This window comes from Benincasa hispida, chromosome 11, assembly GCF_027475165.1.
Source record: "Benincasa hispida cultivar pf3 chromosome 11, pf3_genome.v1.1, whole genome shotgun sequence".
Taxonomy (NCBI): Eukaryota; Viridiplantae; Streptophyta; class Magnoliopsida; order Cucurbitales; family Cucurbitaceae; genus Benincasa; species Benincasa hispida.
Window position 1 is genome coordinate 73166690 of NC_143488.1, and position 23606 is coordinate 73190295.

General features: G+C 32.1%; 1 protein-coding gene across 1 annotated transcript; it reads right to left on the reverse strand.

The window, feature by feature from the left end:
• Window positions 1-3658: 3658 nt before the first annotated feature.
• LOC120091950 (aluminum-activated malate transporter 8-like) lies at window positions 3659-7707 on the reverse strand. The gene is made up of 6 exons (XM_039050121.2): window positions 7440-7707; window positions 6535-6675; window positions 5992-6264; window positions 5742-5866; window positions 4524-4667; window positions 3659-4356 (listed from the first exon to the last, which is right to left on the reverse strand). The coding sequence occupies exons 1-6, from the start codon at window positions 7654-7656 to the stop codon at window positions 3877-3879; spliced, it is 1380 nt and encodes a 459-aa protein (XP_038906049.1). The 5' UTR covers window positions 7657-7707; the 3' UTR covers window positions 3659-3876.
• Window positions 7708-23606: the final 15899 nt, after the last annotated feature.

The window sequence follows — 23606 nt, forward strand, 5'->3', positions numbered from 1 at the left end:
GATCAGTGGTACTTAAGGAGATAGATGTAACTACAGGGGCATAACAATTATTGGACGAACTGTACTTATGAGCGATATGTGAAGGGTTGTCGCACTGCTGATTGGTTAAGATAGATACATAATATATCTGTGATAAGAAGAGTTTAGCTGTCAGTCTTTAGTGGAGTGTCTGTCAGTTAACGGATGGTGGATCCCGTGACTAAAAAGTTTAGTCAGTTATTCACGTACCGTTGGAGCTTCGAGCTACAGGTCCATTTGTAGTTGTTCATACTGTAATTTCTGTAACAATTGCATAACTGTATGTTTCTGTACGACTATAATTTGTAATGTTCATTCATGATTGTAATTTGGAATGATCTTATTTCCGCTGCTCATGGAAATCTTGAGTTCGATTTCGTTCAAATTAATCATCCAATTAAATATCACATATTTAATTTAAACTTCTCATTTGAATCATATTCAAATATATATCTCTCATTTAACCTATAGTTTTAATGTGTATCCAATGCACATTATGTGTAACCTATAGTTTTCAATATGAATCTTATTCATATTAGATTAATATTTGAACACCTTTTAAATATTTCGCTCTCTCATTTATTAATTCTAAATCATATTCAAAATTAATAATAAATCTAAAAAAAATTATATTAAAATGTATCAACATACATTAAAAAAATTTCTAATTCTGAATTTGAACATTTCAAATTCAATTTAATAACAAATTACCTCAATACCCTTTACAAGCTAGGAGAAGGACTAATGGACCTGCAGATCAGAAGCTCCAACGATGTAAGATTAATTGGCTAAACTCATTAACCAAATTAATCAACATTCATTAACTGTGGGTACACTTTACTAAAGACCCACAACTGTACTCTTCTCACTACAGATATGTTTCTGTGTCCACGAATATAGACCAATAACAACAAGTTAGTCATTCCTGAGTGTTCATAACACCAACTGGGTCAAATTACCGTTTTACCCCTGGGTTACCACTACATCCTTATGTACCAGTGCTCCTAATGAACAAGTTGTTTATGGTCCAACCATTAAATAGAAACCCCTCTCGGGCCAGTGAGAGGATAGGGCCCTTTGTTTAAGTCCTGGAGACACTACTTAAGAGAACACTTATCTACTTACCCTGAAGTCGAAAAGAAGCGAAATCCATCTTGTATGATTATGTTTCTAGCTACCCGCTCAGTCGTATCCCCAAAATGGTAGGCATATTGAGTCGGCGACTCACCCATACAAATCAAAGGACAATCTCTCGTGAACAGGAGTTTATAATATACTCAGGAGTAAGACTAAGTTGCCTAGGTCATTTTATTGAAATAGAAACCTAACTAGTCAACGGAGTTACATCTAGTGGTTACTATTTCACAGTCTAGTCTTACATAAACTCATTGTCCAGGATACTCCCACTCGCGTGTCTCATACATGAACGCATTGGATCACTGCATTTATATTAAACACAAAGTGGGTCGTATGCATAGTATTACCAGGATAAGATACCCAACCTTACCCCTATACTATAGACCCTTTAAGCTGTATCTTAAATATTGATTCCTATATGTTTCTACATACAGTTCAAGACTCATAAGACAGCCTAGACTGTTAGTTTATTGGATTTTAGAGTTAATAAAACAAAACTAAATAAAATATCAATAATACTTATTGAGAAAAACATTAATAACTATTTATTAATGACGGTCATTTAATTCCGTTCACTTTCTACGAGTTTTAGGGCATAAAATCCAACAGCTAGTCCATAATATGACAAAAAGGAAAGGTGAGAGTAGATCATCTTGCCAAATACCCCTATTTGGTTTGATACGACCACAGGATCTGCAATTGATGAGGATTGAATATTGTACATTTGACATGCAAACGTTGATCCATTTCCTCCATTTTATAGGGAAACCCTTTTTCAATAGTATAAAAATGATAGCACCCAAGCTATCTTAGTGCCTTTAATCTTGCTTAAATGTATATATTTGTAGGATCTTGAGTAATACATATATTTTAGAACATTATGGGTCGTTTGGGGTTAATTTGGAGCAATTAAGAGCTATAAAGGGCATTCAAGGATTCAAACAGAAGAGAAAATGAAAAAAACTGCCCCAATAAAGAGCGTCACGGCATCCTATGGTGTGGCGACACGACACTATTCATAGAATGCCGAAAAAGGGTGCAGTGCCACATAGTTATAAAAACTGCACTTCGATCTTTGGGTCATATCTTTTGACCCGGGTAACCATTTTGGGCAATGACCTCTTCTTTCTTTCGTTTTCTGCCCTCTATCCATCTATAGTAGATTTTAGGTTTTCTTTCATCTTATTTCTGTAATCAAGCAAAAACGATGTTAGGTTCTAGCTTTTCCACCACCATGGGAAGGTAAGATCTATGGTTTCTAGCTTAAGGGATTTTGGAGGAACTCTTTGTAGTTTTGGGTGTGTTTTCATAATATGATTTTTATCTCTTGTCTATGGGTTTCTATCTTGATTAAATTGCTTGATGGATTGTATTTTCTCATGAATGTCTGGAAAACTACTTGAGAATGTTTGATCGGATGCTTTAGATTAACATATAGTATGTGACATTTAATTATAGATTAATCTCTAAGAAGTAAAAGGTTAGGTACGCTTGTGATTTGTGGTCAACAATGAAGCACATTGTTCTATTAACCTAGGGAAAACCGTATTGAATGTTTAATTAGGCGCTTGAAAATTAAATATTCATTCTAGTGTAATCCTTACAACATAATGTGGTTAGTTAAATTGATTAGGATGCTTCTCATCTAATTAAATTGGTTAATTTGATATTTACGACCATTGGTTAGCTTTTCTAATCAATTGGCTAGGCACAGATAAGGTGTTAAAATCAAACCTTGAGAATTCGATGATCAAAATTATATTGGGTGATTCCATTCCTTTAAGCTAGAACGTTTCGTTTTATTGCACATCTATATTTTTATTTTCATGCTTCTACTTTTCTGCTCTTTATTTCCTATTCCACGCAAAACCCCCATTTATCGCTCTAACTAAATAATTAACTCTAAGAAACTAATCTTCGTGCTTTTCCTTGGATCGACTCGATTTTGACGTACACTTATACTACTTAATAGTATATTCGATCAGTATAATTCAAATTTTATTTGATTGACAGAGAGAGGTTTGCAACATCCTTTTTCTCACCCTTCAAAAGCAACAAATTTGTTGATAGCATCTGCAATCTGTCTTCCCTTCACAAAGGAAGAGTAGATATCTTAAGAACTTTATCTTAATTACTCCAACCAGTAATTCGTTTTATTCCATGTCTAAATTAATAAATATGACATATTTATTAATTTAATTACACTTGTCTTACAAAAAATCTGTAGCGTGTTGATTTTACATATTATAAGGAAAAGAGATTTTATCTTCTCTTGCCCATAATTTTTCAGCAAAAACATGTGTCAAACAGCATTTTGAATGTGAAATTTGAGTCATGCCAATATTAGGTCAATATTTAAAATATATTGAAGATGGAACAAGTACATAAATACATGTCATGAAATTAAAAAATAAAAATAAAAAAAGAAGTCACTTCATTGTCAACCACACACTATTATAATCCCTCAAATAAAAGGTCTCTATAGAGATAGATCTCTTTGAATATTCATCATTACATTACATATTACATTACATAAATATAAGATTGTTACATTAATTATAGAAAACCCCCATCCTTGGTGACAGTAGGACACAACCCTAATAAATAAATCCTACTTTACCTCCAAAGGTTCTTTTCTCTCCTTTCCCCTACCAACAATTTTTCAATCTTAACAAAACAAGATTGAAAAAAAAAAAAAAAAACCCATTAAAAAAACAAACCCTACTTTTTATTTACAGGTAAATCCTCATTATTATTCTCTATTCCTCTGACTGTAATAACAACATGGGATTCACTTTGTTCATCTTCATCTTCTACAAATGGCTTTATAGTTCCTTTATGAAGCAACTGAGGCTTCTCTGGTGAAACACTCTTGAACTTTGCTTTTAAAGAGAGTTCAATCACTGCTTCACTCAAATCTTCCACTGATTTAACAATGTCAATCAATATTGAAGCCACTGTGGCATCTGGAATTATTGCTAGAAGGTTTGAAATATCCTCTGACATATGTGTCGTGGCGGATTTGAGGGAGTTTTTCAGGTCGTTAATGGCAGTTTTTGCGGTGGTTAGATGGAGTTGGGATGAAGGTGATGGATCAGTCATTGTCTTGATTGATGTGGCTAGGGCTTTTAAGGCCTTTGCTGATTCTGAAGTTATGGTCTTGCATGGAACTTCCATCATTCTTCGAAATTGTGATGGCTCCTGTGATTTCATAAAGTTAGTGATGTGAAATTAGGTGTTGAAATCTAGAAGCTTAGACTGATTTTTCACTAAAGATTCACTCTCGGTATATAGTATTAATGCATTTTAAATTTAGTTTTTGAGTAGTGAAAGTTGGAGAGAAGAGAGATGGGATTAGTAGTATATACTTGGAGTTGAGGGCGAAGGTGGGCATTGAGAGCTTCAATTTGGTAAGCACATTGTCGAGCAAAAGATCCAATTTTCAAGTAATGTTTCCATGGATGACGAAAGCCAAAGTTTCCATGTCTTGGTTCCCATCTTGCAAAGTTTGCCTGTCAGACAAAGTTATTAACAAAAGGAAAGGGTTATTTTTGTTCAACATAATGATCAGCTGTATTCAACCCAATAACCTACTTCTTCACTCACTACAAAGTGATACAAAAGCAATTACAAAAAGTTAGTGCCTTTCATGCACCCAACAAGCTAGTGGCCATGATAATTTAAAAGGACCACCCTTCTAAATTTTATTATCATGTTTATTTTAGTATCTAAAATAATATTAATTTTCATCTTGTTAAAAAACAGTAAAGATGCTCGTGGGTTGAGTTGATTTTAAAATAATCCGATTTTTTGGGTTGTAGATTTTTTCAAGTGAACGATGGTTTGAATTACTTGGGTTATTTATCTAAATTGTTTTTTAAAAAGTAAAATGTTATATGTAAAAATTTTATTTAATTATATTTATATGTTGAACTAGGATTAGCAACACAATTTAATTTATATTATGAATTCTATCTAAACTGTTAAAAAATTTATTTTAAGAGTAGTTGGAGAATATATTATCTAAAAGATCATAAAATTAAATTAAAAATAAATAATGTATATAATATCTTATTCCAAGTAGAAAAATGGTTATTTTTAAATATAGAAAAATGAACCAAAATATATACAAAATATAACAAAATTTTAGAACGATCAATGATAAATGCTGCTTCTATCCGTGTCTATCAACGTCTATAATTGATAGTGCTAAAATTTTGCTATATCTTGTAAATATTTTTAACAGTTTTACCATTTGAAATAATTTTCTTAAAAAAATATACATTTTAAAATTAATAATAAGTTCGAGTTGGTTAAGATTAGTTTAGGCCATTCTTGATAAACCCACGAACCAACTCAATCCATTAAAATATTTATTTTATTCGAACACAATCCAATCCAAATGAGTGGATAACCTAATTCAAACGATACAAGTTGGGTTGTGCCTCTATCACTCCACTACAGAAATAATTGTACAGATTGAATTGAATTGATTGAATTTTTCAGATCATTGAATTTCTTGAATACCTCTACAATTTGTAATAATTATTAATGGAGAATTTTATGAGGGAGGAGAGAGAACCCACCATGGAATCTTCCACGCTTTTAGAATTAAGGACAACTTTGTATGCTTGAAGGAATGATTTGTCTTTATCAGTAGAAATATCATGTTGTTCATCTTCAGAACAGTGAAAATATTCCCCACCAAATCCTGTTAAAATTAATTAACCTTTATTATTCCTCAGAAACCTCTTAGAAGATTGATTATTATGTCAAATAGAAGATCAAGAGAAGCCAAAAGAGTGGATTTTTTTTTCTTTTTGTCAATTTTCTAACCTTCAAGGAAATTGGCTAACTTGTCTATGTTGGAAATAATTGAGTTGTGGAGAGTTTCCCCAGCCCAAACAGGACAAACCACAATGGAGATGATAATGCAAATTGCTCCACCAGCAAGAATGGTGGCCAGTCTCTGATGAGCCATCGTCAAGAACTCGTCGACCCGATATCCCGAAACCGAAACCATACTGAAAGTCAATATGAATATCAATACTCCATAATCATATCTTGCTTTGATCCCAGGGAAGAACCTTGAAAATGTGGCTGATGCAGCTGCAAACCAAAAACCATTGAGAAATTAAGTTTAATAGAAACCCTAATCCACTCAATATATAAAAATTCAGGGTCACATAATTCAGCTTTGCTATATGTTTTTTGAAATCAAACCGAGATGAGGTCATTTGATCATTTAAGAGAAGTTTTTTTTTTTTAGTTATCTTAATCAAGTTGCTATTTTGGATAAATATCTATTGATTTTTTTTAAAAAAATAATAACTTTTAGTGGCATATACTTTAGAATTTTTATTAAGAAAAAAAAGTTACCTATAAGGAAAACAAAGATGCCCAAAACAAAAGGTTCTCCTTTTTGTCCAGAGAGAGTGGCTAAATAGTCAACTCCCACTCCTAAAGCACCAGCCAACATTGTTCCCAAACTTCTATTCAAACCTTTACTAAGGGTTGCACCTGCAAAATGAAAGTCATAATAATATTAAATTCATTCCAAGGAACATAAAATTAATCCTTCTACCTTTTGGTAATTATTTTATTTTATTTTTTTTTAAAAAATTAGTCTATTTTTTTTATCAATTTTTACAATGATTTTCATCTTTCTTAAGTAAAATAGTTAAATTCTTAAACAAAAACTATTTTTTAAAAATTACTTTTTTTAAAAGAATTATCATCTCGTGAGAGCAACCTCCATAGTTAAGGTGAGAATAGTGCTAAGTTGGGTGACCACTCAAGAAGTCCTCATATTGCACCCCTTTGAAAAAAAACTTTACAAAACTTGGGTTAATTTTTAAAAACATTGGTAAAAAAACATAAATAACTAATAAAAAAATTAGAGGTAGAAGAGATGCTTATAAACTTAATTTTTTTAAACAAAAAAAACTAAGGCTCCATTTGATAACTATTTCGTTTTTTGTTTTTTTTAAATAAGTTTATTTTCTCCTCATTTCTTACAATGATTTGAATCTTTCTTAGATATAATTGTTGAATTTTTAGCCAAATTTCAAAAACGAGTTTTTAAAAGCTATTTTTTTTGTTTTCAAAATTTTGCTTGGTTTTTTAAACCATCGATAAATGTAAATAACAAAGAAAGAAATATGGAGGTGGAAGTAGTGTCTATAAACTTAATTTTAAAAAAAAAAATCAAATAATTATCAAACGGGACCTAAATAATTGCCAAATAAAACTTCAAAATAAGAAAAAAAATGATATATACTAACCTACAGTGAATTCAAAGATGACCACAACAGTAATCACAGCCCAAATCCCAGAGGCCCCAAAGCCATCATAGAGAGGCCTCCAATAATAAAACAATGACACCAAAGTTAGAGCTACTCCAACTTTAATGGAGTGAATAATTCTTCTTGGATCATCTTGTCCAAGCTTCTTGATTTTCATGGCTACCTCCATGGCTTTGTTCTTCAACTCAATCCCCATAGTGTTAACAAAACCTTCAAAAAGACTTGAGAGAAAAATGAGAGGGAGAGAAAGATGTGGATTTGAGAGAGGAATTTTGGGGTATTTATAAGTGAAAAAGTTTTAAAAACGCTCAAGTTGAGAAGAATATTGAGATTGGACATCATGTGTTGCTGTCTTTTGTGGGTCATATAGACAAAGATTTTGTGTTTTAGAGAGAAAATATGAAAGAACTAGGAAAGAGACATGACATGTATTACGCTGACTCGATCTAATGTTTTTTTTTTTTTTGGATCTGAACAAGAACAATTTTTATTTTATCACTGAAAAAAACAGGCAACCCCATTTTCAAAGTAAAAGCAAAAAAGAGGTACGGAGTTGAAGTCTTTCCATTTAGACCAAAAAGGAAAAAATTAAACAATTTTAGCTTTTGGAGCTTGAGAATATATTAATTAAAGTTATTATGTGTGTGTGTGAATGTCACTTTATTCTTTTGTTTGTAAATTAATATGGTTATTGATTTATGGAAGAGCACTACCGCACGGATATGCATTTGGCGCTTTTTGTATATCCTCATCACACTCTTATCATATTGATATTTTATATGTATAATCTCATAGATTTTTCTTTTGTGCTCTTTTAAGTCATGACCTAATTTACATTCTTTCTCGAGCATTATGACTTATGTCTCCAGTGATTAGATCACAGTAAGAAGTTCCAAGTGATCTAGAGAGTATATGATAGAATAACTAATTATGTGATTTCACTAATTGTATGATGGAATGATAGGGGCTATGCACAACTAGGGGAGCCAAGAAAACCATAAGATTTATTGTTTCCTTAAGTTACTAGAGATCTCTTAGACTACAACAAATAATACAACATTTTGCGATTAAACTGTAGTCTCCATCGTCATCGGAGTTGCAACAAAACCTTCTTTTGTCGTTGATGTTCCGATGAAAGATATTTTCGACATAATTTTGTGATGTTTTTGTTATGTGACATAAAGAATCGACAAGTAAAGAGAATTAACCAGAAAATCGATACATGGATTTACGTGATTCCTTAATGGTGTATTAGCTATATCTACAAGCAAGAAAAGAAAACTGTTTTATTATCTTGAGGTGCAACCAAGTACATAATACAAAAGGATTTTCAGGTAAGGTTAGAGAGTTAATATATATATGTAGCCCCCTTCTTAAATCCTAAACAAGAATACACAAAATAAAAATTAAAAACGAAAACTGAATAATAATCTCTATATAACTTAAAGTTTTCCCAATCGCCTTTAAAACCAATATTTCTTGTGGTACTCCTTGAGTAAGTAATCCTATCTTTGGCCATCTAAAGTGTCATATAAAAGATTCAAGGCATTTTTTAGTTTACCTTTTGCCCTTGAAGTTAGTATTTTTTGGGCAGTTGGAATAGGATTTATGGGATTAAGTAATCATACACGTGGGTTTGGAATATGTTTTCTTAATGAATGTCATGGGTTTGTGAAAAATCTCCCTTCTTCTCCTACCTTTTATTAGTGGTCAACAGTGACCAACAACAACCCCTGACCGACCAATCGAATGTCTTGATTGTCGTGACCATCAATCACCAACCCTCGACAAACGATCATGGTGAACGTCAACAATTGACCGCGGTAATGGTCAACGGTTGATAGTCGTAGTAGTCTACGAATGCCAATCAATGGTTGATAGTTGTGACGATTGACGATAGATACTTGTGACGGTAAGTGATTGATAATCATGTCTGTCAATGATTGGCCATCGTCATCATCAATGACTAACCACTGGGATAGTCAATGACCAAGGCATGGGCGCTCGTTATCGTTGTCGACCAACACATGGTCGCCTGTGATCATTGGTGGGCTACCCATGACTGTTAGTCGTCAGTGACTTTGTTTTTACTCTTTATGTTCTTTTTCCTCTATTTCCCTTTCTTCCTCCCGGTCTCTCATTCCTTTTCCTCTCTTCATTTTTACAAAAATAAAAAATAAAAACAAACTCCTTTGTTTTAGGAGCTTCAACGTTGAAGCATGTCGTTAATTGTGCTAGTCGTGAATCATTGGATGTTCTTTGTCGTCTGTCACCTACTGCCCTCCTTTCATTCCCTTTCTTCTTCATTGTCACAAATACATACACAAAAAGCCTAAAAATTGATGAATGGACTAAGAATGTTATTAAAGAACAAAAAAATAATAATAATATAGGAAATTTAAAGCTAAACTAATTTAATTTAGGAGTACAAAAAATATAGCTAATATAAATTTCATTTTAAATTGAATAGATTATATTTTTCATTCAAAATTAACAGAAAATTTGATTAATGATCGCTAGCAGTTATATAATTCATAAAACAACCAACTAACTTTTATGATTTCCAAATCTAGGCATAAGTAACCTGCACCCCAAACACAAGCCTTTAAAAATTCTAATTTTTTTAATACAGATATGTGATTTCCAAGCTTCAAAACTTGGACCTCAAATAAGGCCTATACATTTGATTCTCAAGCTTTTGATTCTAAACATGTGCGCCAAACACCCCAAAGAGTTGAAATATTAAAAGTTTTATTATCATCATATTAATTTTTTATGCAACAAAAACATGAATAATGTACCTATTAAATTCCAAAACGTAACCCAAAAATCTCGAGTTGATGATGGATTACTGTATATTTAATATTTTATCGATACTTTAACACTTCTTTTATTTGTAGGCGTAGAAATTTAAACATAACGTGACAAATGATTATCAATATTAATTGAAAACAAAAGGCTTTACAAGACATGAATGCAAGATTTTTTTATATTTTGTTTCTTATTTCTTCTAATTATATATCATGTAAATCACCTTTTAAAAAAAAAAAAAAAAAAAAAAAAAAAAAAAAAAAAAAAAAAAAACTTAAATTGATAAATGAGAGTATATACGATATTTTATCAATAGTTTAAGGAATTAAAAGAATGAGTAGTAACTCAAATTAATCCAAATAATTGTTTTGGAAAGTTGATGCTAGAGCTTATAGCTTCTAGGGCAGGTGCTTGGTGGAGCAAGGTCTTAGTTGAATTTCCAGGAAAGTGTTATATATATGTTAATTTGAGCTTAACGCGCAATCTTTATACCATAAAGTGTTATATATATATGTTAATATTTTATAAAGTTTCATTGTGATACAGCTCTTTAAAATTGAATATTGTTTTCAAAATTAACTTGAGAAAGAGAGAGAGCTGTAGTCCACCGTTTCAAAGCAAAGGAATTAGCTAGCCAGATTTACTAAAGAGAACTTATATTGAATTATTAGGTTGATTTGGAGTAATGGAATAACTAAAATGGAAAGAAATGGGTATTACTATAAGAAAATGACTTGTTTTCATTTCTCCACTATAATATGATTTGTCCCTTTTTAAGAGAAATTTATCCTCTTAACTTTGTCAAAAACGACATACTATTGAAGATATTTATTTGTTTATTTATGTTTTAGGGATGTTCTTTCTCTTCTAATTGATGTTGGACAAATATGATCAAAATAGTTCTTTTTCTTTTGTGGGGTTCTTTTGCAGATATAGACACACAATGGGTTTACAATTGGGTAATTAGTTGCAAGTTGGAAAATATGAGGTGAGAGACATTCATAGTGTTAGGAGTTTTCTCTATTGTTCTCTTATAACTTTTTAGTTATATTTAATGTTTCTCCCATTTTTTTTTTCTCTTTGTATTTGCTCCTTTTATCATTTTTTATTATTTAGATCCATAATAAGTCTTGCATTTTCAAATATTATGGATGCGTGTCAAGTTAGGTCATCTTAAGAATGAAAAATATTACAGCCAAGAGAGCAGATTTAAAAAGTGTAGAAGACAAGGGAAAACAAATGACAATGAAAAATTGATTGGAACAAACAATATGAAATAAATTTATACAAGATGCGATAAAAATAGATGAAAGAGCAGGTGAAATGAGTATAATGTGATACAGTCAATGAAAATGGATACACAAAATCTTGTTTACTACTGAACACACTAACTCCAATAAACATTAGGTGTTGGGACGTTATACCTCAAAATATTCCAGAGTCGAATCCTCAAGAAAAATGACTTTAGTGCAATTAGCAAAAACATACCAGGAAATTGACCAACATGTTATATGAAAGTAATCGAGTAAAAATAGGTTTGAGTGATTTTGGTGTGCAAAAGTAAATAAAAATGATGCAAAGGAAAGATTTGATGTGTGGATGCAAGAATGCATAAATACAATTGATGCAATAGGAAAGTTATACATGCTAGACAAGGACTTGACTCTTGGTTGCCCTATGTTGCACTTATCCTAATACATTCATCAAATGCTTTACTACTTATCTTATAACATCTAAGTAGGGATAACCTACTATCTTGCCCTTCTAGTGTTGAACAAAGGACAACCCACTTTTAATTACTTGTAATCAACATAGCGAGTTTTAATTACTTTTAATCAACATAGTGAAATTATATTCACTCTCACTCAACTGAGGTATTTTCACACATTTCGACCATACGGTGGTTAAACAACTACTCTTTAGGTCGGTTGATCAAGCATATAAAAGTAATTTAGACATAAATTCTCAAGAAGATGATTCATAAGAATTTATGCTAAAACATAGGGATGGTTACAACGAAGGAGCATTAAGTCAAGTTTTGAAGATAATTTAACTCATATTATAATCTATAATAAATAAAGTGTAGAAAAAATCCATACGAATAAACATTAAACACTATGAAAATGAAGAACAAAATCCAATTGATATAGTAGCATAACACTACAACATAATTATACCATAGTAGCCACTTTTCCACAGCAACAACTTCACCTCGAGTTCAAAAATGGTGGTTTTGCCACCACCACCCATGAACTCCAGGTGGAGAGAGAGGAAGAAGACGAAGAGCTTGTTCGCCTTTTCACAAAGGGGATATTTGGGACATTGGGTTGAGATAGGATGTCTGGAGTTCATATGTCTGTGGAGTTCATATATCTATGGAGTTCATATGTCTGTGTTTGGTGTACAGAGTTATTTGATCCGAGTTCATATGTCTGTGTTTTGGGTGCAAAGTTGAGTTCATATGTCTAGGTATCTAAACCATATTTTTTTAACTATAAATAATATGCTTTTATGATTACTATTTTTTATTTGAAATTTTTTTACTCAATAACTCTACCCATCTTTGTTTGAATAAAATATGGATTGCAATTTTTTTCTTTTAATTTTACTACTTTTCTTTCTTTGTTTGTTTGTTTTCTGGGCAATGAATAACAAGTAACCTATTAAATTTCTTGTAGAAATATGGTTAAAAAGATGAGAAACTAAAGCAAAATCAAAACTTTTGATTCTAGCTAATTTTTCTCCATAAATTTCATTATCATCTTCTTCTTTTTCTTCTTCTTCCTATTGTTTCTTTATATTTTTACTATGTCATAAATTTTTTTTAATTAAATCTCCCCCATCATCATAACAACCAATGGAATATCACCACATTTCTTCAATAGTTTCACATTCATTTCCTCTAAATTTGGAGGATCATTAGAGAACAAATTTCTATTTTTCACTAATTTTTTCTGGAAAATGTACCAGGAATTTTTTTTTTTTTAATTTTATGATTTTTTTGTTATATGTTACATACTTTCAACGACATACGTATTTTTTGTCTAAGTATTCTTAGCACTCATTTGATATGTGAATTCATTACATATAAATATTGCATTTAATATAGAAAAAAAATATTATTTTATATAATCAACAACCCTACAACATACTTTAACAATCATCAGTCTTATAGTAGTCGGAAGTGGTTGTCGAAGTTGATTATCGAAGATGATTTTTGTTGGAGTTTGTAATCGAAGGTGGTTGTTGGAGCCTGAAGTTGATCATATGAAGGTTTACTGGAGTTGGTTGTCGAAGTTTTTCATCGGAGGTGGTTTTCGAATCCCAGAGTCCGTCGGGCAAAAGTGGTCGTCGAAGTTGATCATTGAAGATGATTTTCGCTGGAGATTATAGTCGGAGGTGATTGTTAGAGCCTGAAGTTAGTCGCATAAATGTGGTATTAGAGTTGGTTGTTAGAGTTTTTCGTCTAAGGTGGTTGTTGAAGCCTCGAGCTGGTCGTTAGAGTTGCTCGCTCAAAGGTGATCATCGAAGGTGATTTTCATCGAAGTTTGTAGTTGGAGGTGGTTTTCGGAACCTACGAAGGTGGTTATTGAAGTTGGTCATCGGAGTTTGTTGTTAGAGCCAATTGGTCGTCGGAATTGATAATGCAAAGGTGGTCGTCGGAGTTGTGTCACCGAAGGTGGTTGTTGGAGGCCAGAATTAGTTGTTGGAGTCGAGGCTCGGAGTTGATCGGAGTTATCATTGGAGGTAGTTGTCAGAGTCGTCATCAGAGGTGGTTGTTAGACCTCGGAGTTAGTTCTTGGAGTGTGACAATGGTTGATGGGTAGAGTCATTGAAAACATGAAGAAGAGAGAGTTGGTGATGGTAAAATATACCAACTCAACTCCATTAACATTTAAAGTTGGTAGGCCAAACAATGAGTTAGTATATTCTACCAACTCAACTCTGTTGGGGTTGATGTCCTAAATCTCATAAGGTCTTGTAGTTTGTAAACTCCTGTATGAACAAACATTTTTGTGATTTATAATATATGATATTTTATTCACTTCAGTCTATGAAATATTTGATATTTGAGTTGCATTAACCACAAACCAATAAACGAAGATCCATAGTTATCATTGTAACTTAAACATGTATGTGGAGACATACAAGTGGATCGTGTTTTAAGTGATAACCTAAATGGTCTGTAGTATATGAATAAAGAAGAATACCTTATCCTTGTGATACTACGAGTATGGCCCGCTTTGTAGGTGTTACAAATGTTATAAAGTGCTACAAATGATCTAAACCTGATCATTCGTGTATTAGACATGCGAATGAGGATATTCTATACAAAAGAGTTTGTATAAGACCACACCACGAAATTTTTAGTCTCGTTATATAACGTCGTTCATAATTGAGACTTTCATTTTACTAGGATGACCATAGGTAACATGACATTAATCCTGAGTGAGTTGTGAACTCCTGCCTATATTGTTGAAAGTGCAACAACAGGTTGTAAAGAAGCCTTCCAGCTCAATAGCTCATAGGTTGTGTTTTCATTAATAACTTACCTTAGAACACTATTTAAGATGTTCATGATCAGTGCTCCATAGGTTATTTCTTCCATATTCTACCTTTTAGTATCAGTGAGGGTAGTGGGCAAGGTCTTAAGATCTTCAATTGTCCTCAATGCCTTCTGTGAAGCTAGAAAGGCTTGAATTATCTTCATCCATAGTTGGAAATCTCCATTTCCAGTGAACTTCTCCACCTCATAACATGCAACTGCCATTGATAACTTTGTGATTTGTTCTTAACAGGTTCTTAGAGAATCTTGCAACTTTCTTAGAGGTTCTTCTTTGTCTAAGTCAGAGTTTTGACACTAGTTGTTATTGTATAGAATGTAGCAAAAAAGAAATTGAGCAAAAAAAGGCCCAAAGAAGATTCAGTCTTATCCAAATTTAGGTGATAGTTGTCGTGTGTGATCAGAATGATGCCATGTAGCTCTCATTCTCCAAGTGGATAATATTTTCTCTCTACTACTTTTATTCATTCAATTTATAGAAATTTACGAGAAAAAAATACTCTTTTGTCTTTCTCTCTTTACTTCCCTCTACTTTTGAGATGTTTCAAATGCAAATTGATGAGTAAGGTAAAGAAGAATCAAAAGTAGAAAACATGGAGAAGAAAAGAAGAGGAACACAACGATTATAATGGTCCAGTCATATAAGACCTGCATCCACTTCCAATATATGAATCATCTCTTATTTCACTCAAGCTTTTCAAATTACAATTGTTCAGACCAAAAGTCACTCACTCTACTTACTTTTCTTTCTGTTTATATACACATATTTGTTAATTTGATTACAAAACAAACAAGTTGAAAAAGCTAATGTGCTTGTTTTAATTTTTGCAGAAAAGGCCCAATTTTGGAAATGACCCAAAGAATGAAAAAGGTTGGTTTGATATGTATTGTTAATGAGGTCATGTAGCACTGATCATACCCACATGTTAATGGTAAGAAAGTAATTAGGTTCTCTCTCAAATCATTTCAAATCAGGTAGTATAAATTCTCCTTCTTTCTCTCTCTCTATTCATTCGAATCTTCAATGAAGATTTTCAAAGATTTTCACAAGTTGTTTTGATCTTTTTGCATGCAGATGGAAGATGAAGATAAAGAAGAAGAAGAAGGTGATTTAGAGTGGTTCAGCAACAAAGACCTATATCCACTATAAAGATGGGAACAAATTTTATTCAGGGGATCGATTTGGAAGAAGATACAGAAAATCTAAGTTCTTTGATCTCTATTCTTAGCTCATTAATTTTGCATATGGAGCTTTATATAGAGAAAATGATTTAGTTACATATTCAGTTTATGAAACTGTTTCTTACAAATTGCTTTCACATATTGATTTAGTCTTTTGTCTTCGACAATCTCCACCTTGAAAGTATCTATAAGAGATAATTGCTCCCATTTATGATGTTGTTCATCCTTTTTCAGGTAAGTTGAAGCCTATCAGCTCCAAACACTTCAAAAATTTGAGCTGGGATGTGGTCTTCATCAGTATATCTGTTGCATTGGCATCAATATAAACTTTTTCAACCCTGATTTTTCCATCTTCAATTTGATTTCTCACAAAATGATACTTTACATTTATGTGCTTGGTTCTTTTATGAAATTGAGAATTTTTAGAAAGATAAATGATGCTTTGATTGTCACAAAAAATACTAACATTGTTTTGTTAAATGTCGAAGTCTTGTAGAAGTCCTTTTAACCATAAGGCTTCTTTAACTGCTTTAGATAAGGTTATGAACTCTACTTATGTTGTTGAAAGTGCAACAACAAATTGTAGAGAAGCCTTCCAGCTCAATAGATTGTGCCCCAACAGAAAGAAGTATCCAGATAAGGATCTTCTCCTGTCTAAATCACCTACATAGTCTGCATCCACACAGTCAATAAGTGTAGGATTAGTGGCGTCATATCTTTTATAAATGAGTCTAGCCTTTCTTATACCACTAAGGTATCTGAGGATCCAATTAGTGGCTTCCCAATGTCTTCTCCTAGGATTTGACATATAACAACTAACTAGGCTAGTTCTATAGGCTATGTCAGATCTGGTTGAAATCATCAGATACATCAAACTTCCCACTGCTTGGGAATAAGGGACTCTAGACATATAGTCTAAGTGCTCTATATCATCCTCTTTAGGAGAATTGTTTGTTGACAATTTGAAGTGATGAACTATTGGAGTGGTTACTGGTTTTGCCTCTTCCTTATAGAATTTCTTTAGGACTTTTCCACAATAGTTGTATTGGCTGATACACAACTCATTCTTATTTCTATTTCTAACAGTTTTCACTCCAAGAATCTTCTTTGATTCTCCCAAGTCTTTCATTTCAAATTCTCTTTTCAACATAGTTTTGACTTTATTCAAGTCACTTTTAGAGTTTCCTGCAAGTAGCATGTCATCTACATATAGGAGTAAATAGACTTTATCTTTGAAAGAATCTGGGTTGATGTAAACACAACTGTCATAATTGCTTCTCAGGAATCCGATCTTTAGAATGAACTCATCAAATCTCTGATACCAGCACCTGGGAGCTTGCTTCAATCCATATATAGATTTATTTAGTTGACAAACTAGGTCCTTTTCACCTTGTTTGATGAGCCTAGGAGTTGTTTCATATAGATCTCCTCTGTTAAATGTCCAGGTAGAAAAGTTGTTTCACATCCAATTGGTTAAATTCTATGTTATTTTAAACCACCAAGGATAGAAGCATTCTCATAGAGGTTTGCTTGACAACAAGAGAGAAGATCTCTGTGTAGTCTATTCCCTCTTTTTGAAAAAACCCCTTGGCTACTAGCCTTGCTTTGAATCTAGGTTGTTCAACCCCTGATATTCCTTCCTAATATTTGTATATCCACTGAGAAGGAATTGGTTGGAAGCCCTTAGGGATAGATGTGAGAGACCATGTTTCATTCACATTTAGTGAATACATTTCCTCATTCATTGCTTCAATCCAATTGTGAGCATTAGGTCTACTAATAGCTTCCTTAAAGGTGTTTGGTTCCATATGATTAGTATAATCGATTATGCAAGCAAAATTTGCCTTTCCATAAGAAAAAAAAACCTAATTATACTTCATAGGAGGTGTTATTGTTTTTCTTTGTCTATCTCTGGCCAAATGGTAATTTTGTAGGTTATTAGTATCAGAGATGTCCTCTGATTCATTCTCCTCAATTGTATGAGTAGGTGACTCTTCTTCAAGATCTTCATAAGTCACTGAACTCTATTTTTCTAGGGGTAACTCCACCTCAAAATCAGTAGTATTATGACCTTGAGAGACCTGATCTGTACTATTATTTTTAAGCATGAAAATTTCATCTTCTTTAAAAATTACATTTATACTGTGAACACATCTCTTTTCAATAGGATTCCATGGTCTGAAGCCTTTGCTACTTTCTGTGAAGCCAACAAACATGCACTTTACTGCCCTTGCCTTCAATTTTCCTTTGGACTGGTGTACATAACCTACACTGCCAAAGACCTTGAGCATATTTAGGTTTCACACGTTCCATAATAGTCCTGTTGAGCCTTTCAGAACCACCATTTTGTTGTGGTGTATATCACATAGTTCGGTGTCTAGTAATATCATTTTCTCTAAAAAAAATTTGTTAAGCTATTATCCACAAAACTCCAAACCATTATCAGTTCTAATAAATTTAATTTGTCTTGAAGATTGTTTTTCAATCATGAGTTTCTACTTTTTAAATTTTTCTAGAACTAAATCTTTAGTCTTTAAAAAAAATATCTACCATTTTCTAGAAAAATCATCAGTAAAGGTTAAGAAATACCTTGATCTACTCAAAGATGGAGTTAGAGATGGTCCCCATAGGTCAAAGTGTATATAATCAAGATGGAGTTGTATGTTGGGCTTTAGTAAAGCTCTGTCTTACTGCCTTGCCAAGAATGCAATGTTCACAAAACTTCAGTTCTTCACAAATATTTTTAGGCAACACATATTGCTTAGATAGTATTTGCATAACTTTTTGACTGATATGAGATAGTCTTTTGTGCCAAAATTCTCCTTCTGTAGGATTTGCATATGTAGCCACAAGGGCAATGTGAGACATCTCCACATCACTAATGATGTAAACGCCATTCCTTTTCTTTTCAGTTAGTACAAATTTGGAGTCTTTTAGGATTTGAAGAGTGCCCCTTGTTCCTTTTATTCATAGCCTATAGCATCTAGCATACCTAATGAGATAAATTTCTTTTTAGGGCAGGAACATGTCTTACATTTCTAATGAGCTTTTTTGTTCTATCTTTCATTTTAAGAAAGATTGACTCAATGCCTATGATTTTGCAAGCATTTATTGCCCATATAGACAGACCCTTCTTCATAGGGCTTGTAGGTTGTAAACCAGCCCTAGAAGGTGTCATGTGAAATGAGCACCCTAAGTCTAAGACCAATCTTGAATTATTTCTTCAGTATTCTTAGTTTCCTTCTCCTTTGAGGTAGAGCATCTCCAAAGATCAAACCATTTTCCCTTACTACTTCTTCTCCTTGTTAATGGCTTTTATTTTTCTGATTTTTTTTCTTTTTCAGAAACCAACAATTTTTCTTGCTATGCCCATCTTTCTTACAGTAGCCATACTTTAATTTCTATTTTCCTTTATCGTTAGGCTGTTATTTTTTTTCTTTCCCACTGTTCTTTGATTTCCCTTTTGAAAATAGTCTTTCACCATTAATATTTTCTTTTTTCTGAACACTTAATTCAAGTTCCCTGGTTCTTAAGGCAGAAATGATAGAATCAGTAGTGATTTTTTCTCTGCCACATTTAAGAGTAATTTTCACATCTTTGTAACTATCTGGCAATGAGTTCAAAAGTATGAATGTCTCATTTTCTTCTCCGATTTTATCTCCGATCTTCTTGAATTCGGAGGAAATTCTTCTGAATTCATCTAGTTTCTCAGAAAGAGTTTTGGAGGCATCCATCTTATATGTTAAGAAACACTCTCTTATAAAGGTTTTATTGGATAAATCTCTAAACTGATACAAAAATTCGATTTTTTTTTCCAAACGGCATAAGGAGTACGTTTATTTAAGACTTTTCTCAGGACATTATCACTGAGATTTAGAATGATTGTACCATATGCAACCTCATTCATTATCTCCCTATAATCTACTGTAATTTTTTGTGGAAGTTTTTCTGGATCAAAAATTGCCTTGGATGCTTTTTATTGTCCCAATAGAGCTTTTATTTTAGCTTTTCAGAGCTTGAAATCTCTCTTACCATCAAACTTTTAAATATCAAATCTTACTACTGTCATCATTCAGTCAAGAACTTGAGTCTTGATCTATCAAAAACTGATTTCTTGAATTTTTTTGCTCTAATACCAATTTAATGGGCTTGTTTTAATTTTTGCAGGAAAGGCCCAATTTCGAAAATGACCGAAAGAATGAAAAGGGTTGGTTTAATTGTGTTGTTGATGAGGGCACATAGCACTGATCATACCCACATGTTAATGGTAAGAAAGTAATTATGTTCTTCTCTCTTAGATCATTTCAAATCAGGTGGTGTAAATTCTATTTCTCTCTCTTTCTCTCTGTTCACTCTGAAACTTCAATGACTATTTTCCTAAGTTGTTTGGATTTTCTTGCATGCAGATGAAAGATGAAGAGAAAGAAGAAGAAGAAGGTGATTTAGAGTGGTTCGACAACAAAGGCCTACATCTACTGTAAAGATGGGAACAACTTTTATTTAAGGGATCGATTTGGAAGAAGATACAAAAAAGCTAAGTTCTCTGAGCTCTAAATTATTCTTAGCTCATTAGTTTTGGGTTTGATTGTCCATTTTTTTGATATAATATAAGGCATCCTCCGGATAATTCAAATCGAAGCGAGCCGAAGGCAGCCCCCTCTTCCCCTCACTCTCCTTTCCCTAATTCTCGAAGCCCACGGAGCGGTATATGAAGAATGGCTTTAACGAGCGTGGAGCCCGCCAAGCGGGCAGCAGGAGCTGCGGGCCCAAAGAAATTTGATTATAATTCAATTCGTGACGCAAAATAGACCGACAAACTTCTATTTTCTTGTTTTGTCTCAAGAGGGAAGATTTCGGGAGACTCTGCTTGGCAAACGGGTCGATTATTCAGGACGTTCTGTGATTGTTGGGTATCTTATCTGTATAAGATGTTTATAGGAAATGGCCGTAATTCCATTTTTACAATTTTTTTTATTCATTATCCATTATCTAAATATGGAGCTTTATATAGAAAAATGATTTAGTTACATATTTAGTTATGAAACTATTTCTTACAGATTGCTTTCACATATTGACATAGTCTTTTGTCTTCAACAAAAACAATTAAATTGTTCTTAATTTTGTTACAACAATTTCTTTAACTATTTCTGTTTTGCTAATTGCAGAAGATAGAGTTGTTTCAGCAGTTTGGGATTTTTGTCAAAGTAATTTGTAGCTCAATTCTTTACGCTCTAAATGGGAAGTCTCATAACATATTGTTTCTCAACTATATTATATTTGATCTTAATTCGGATGAAAAAAAAATCTATATTCTACTTGCACACTTTTATTAGATAGATATACTTCTAAAAAGACCAATATTTTGACATTATTTATGCATAATGTACATTAACAATAACAAAAATTCAAGACATGACTCCAAACAAACAACCCTTTCAAACATCACAAAGGAAACTTTAAAAAAAAAAAAAGGGTTATGGAAGTCAAACACTTAAATTAATATTAGGTCATCATCATCCCTGCATACTTAGAGACAAAAAATTGTCACCACTACTTTCTGTTAAAAGCTTGCACTGTCACCACAGAAAGAGATATAAGTTTAAACTTTTGAGAATATTAAATATTGAGATGGTTTAAAGAATTTACTCAAGTTTGTGAATTAATTAACACTAATTAAAACTATGAATTTACATTGTTGATAATTATAATGAACCAATCTGATCCAACATCTTGATTTGTGGAATAATAAGCCTTGTCACCAAGCACTCATGAGTAGGATCTGACTCAATCATACAGTGACTTTCTCCATTTTAATTACTTTATTTCCTTTACAAAACCGTATAGCAAAAATTGGAACCAATTTTACTCGAACAATTTGAGTACCAATGTATGTCCTTGCTTTGCACCTTGTTTCCATTTTTGTTAAGTTTATTAAATAGATTGAGTTCGTTTGCAATTAATTCAAGTCAAATTCGATCTATAGTTATATTAAGGCTAAGCACATTCTAATTTTAAATATTTTCAAGTTTTTCAAAAGGAAAATACATTATTCATAACACATATGTGAGAAGCATATAAGATGAAACTAGATTAAAAAAAAAAAATTGATTTGGAAGAAGCATCATAATTGAAAAACAGCTTCTTCGATTTGACCAAAGATTAGGTGGAAAATCGTTTTTTTTTTCTTTTAAGTTTCAATTTTATCCTTTGCGTTGTAACATTTTCAATTATTCAGTTGAAAAATGTTAAGACTAGCTCATGTTATATACTTACATATATAACATGGGATTAATTTGAAAATAAAAACTCATATGGATCCATAGCTTTATATAAGTTAAGAAAGAAATCAGACTTTTGCTTTTCTGTCTCTTTTGAGAATATTAAATTATATATAGTGTAAATGGTTCAAAATCTACGATATCCTAAAAGAAATAAAGATATTTAAACTTAACATTATTAAACTTTCAATTGTACTTTAGATTATCATGCTAAGAGTCTTGTATTAATAAAAATCGTCTTTCAAGGAGTTTTTTTAATCAATGAAGTTCTTGGTTGTCAGAATATGATGAGAATGTTAAGGATATATCAATCTAATTAAGATATCTTGATGCATCTACTGATTCCACTACTTTTGAGTTTTGACTTTTAAAATTATAAAAAATAAAAGTCATTTAACTTCTAGACTTTGAATCATTTCTCACTTCTAATTAAAATAGGACGATCGAAACGTAAACATTATGATATTACAATGTGTACGATAATGTACATTGAATCTCAAGATATATGTATAGATTTAGATAGAATTGATGGGCACTTTTGTTTTTCACATTTTGCATTTTACCACACAAATTCTAAGGTTGGCATGCAAGTTGGCTTAGGAGAAGTGGATGATACAGCTAGCAAACCAAACAAAGCCAAGGTAATATAATGCTTTTCCCAAGTGATCTCTATGTACATATTTTCATTTTTGGATACAATGCTTCTAAGCTTATCCACTGACTTTTGAGCTCATATATGGATATTAATGCTACATTATTGTATATGGAAATCATTGAATGGCCTCTGTTTCACAAAGAAACAAAGCAAAGTTTTTGTTCTCTTTGGAGCTATTGTGAGGGGATTTTTTGTGTTACATGTGTGTATATTGGTAAACAGGTGGATTCATGAGTTCATTTTGAACATACAATTTATTCTCTTTTGTTGGAATATCCTTTTTTGTCTCAATATGGGATCTTCCCCCCCTTTCTAGTAGAATGTAGATTGTTTTTGCAAAGAATTTCTACTTTTCTATCTATAATAGTTAGGAAAGATAAATTCTCAACATCAACTTGTTCTTTCTACTAATTTTTTTTTAGAAAGAACGAGCGTCATCCAACAACATTTAGAAAATATAGAATCACATTTAGGAGGAAGACAAATAATCTTCATCTATAATGACTTTTTTTTGTTATATCTTTCTCATATACATGCTTAATAAAGTCATATCTTTTTTCCAATAATAATAATAATAATAATAAAACCTTTACGTTCACCTTTAGTATGTTATGATGAATGCCTCAAATTAGATTCATACTCCTAAGCTAATCTAA

Bases quoted from the DNA above. Each gene is read 5' to 3' on its own strand.
- LOC120091950 (XM_039050121.2), bottom strand. From the start codon at position 7,656: ATGGGGATTGAGTTGAAGAACAAAGCCATGGAGGTAGCCATGAAAATC. The intron at 6,676-7,439 runs GTTAGTATATAT...TTCATTTTGCAG, and splicing joins CATCTTTGAATTCACTGTAG to GTGCAACCCTTAGTAAAGGT. The intron at 4,668-5,741 runs GTGGGTTCTCTC...TTTGTCTGACAG, and splicing joins AAAGCGTGGAAGATTCCATG to GCAAACTTTGCAAGATGGGA.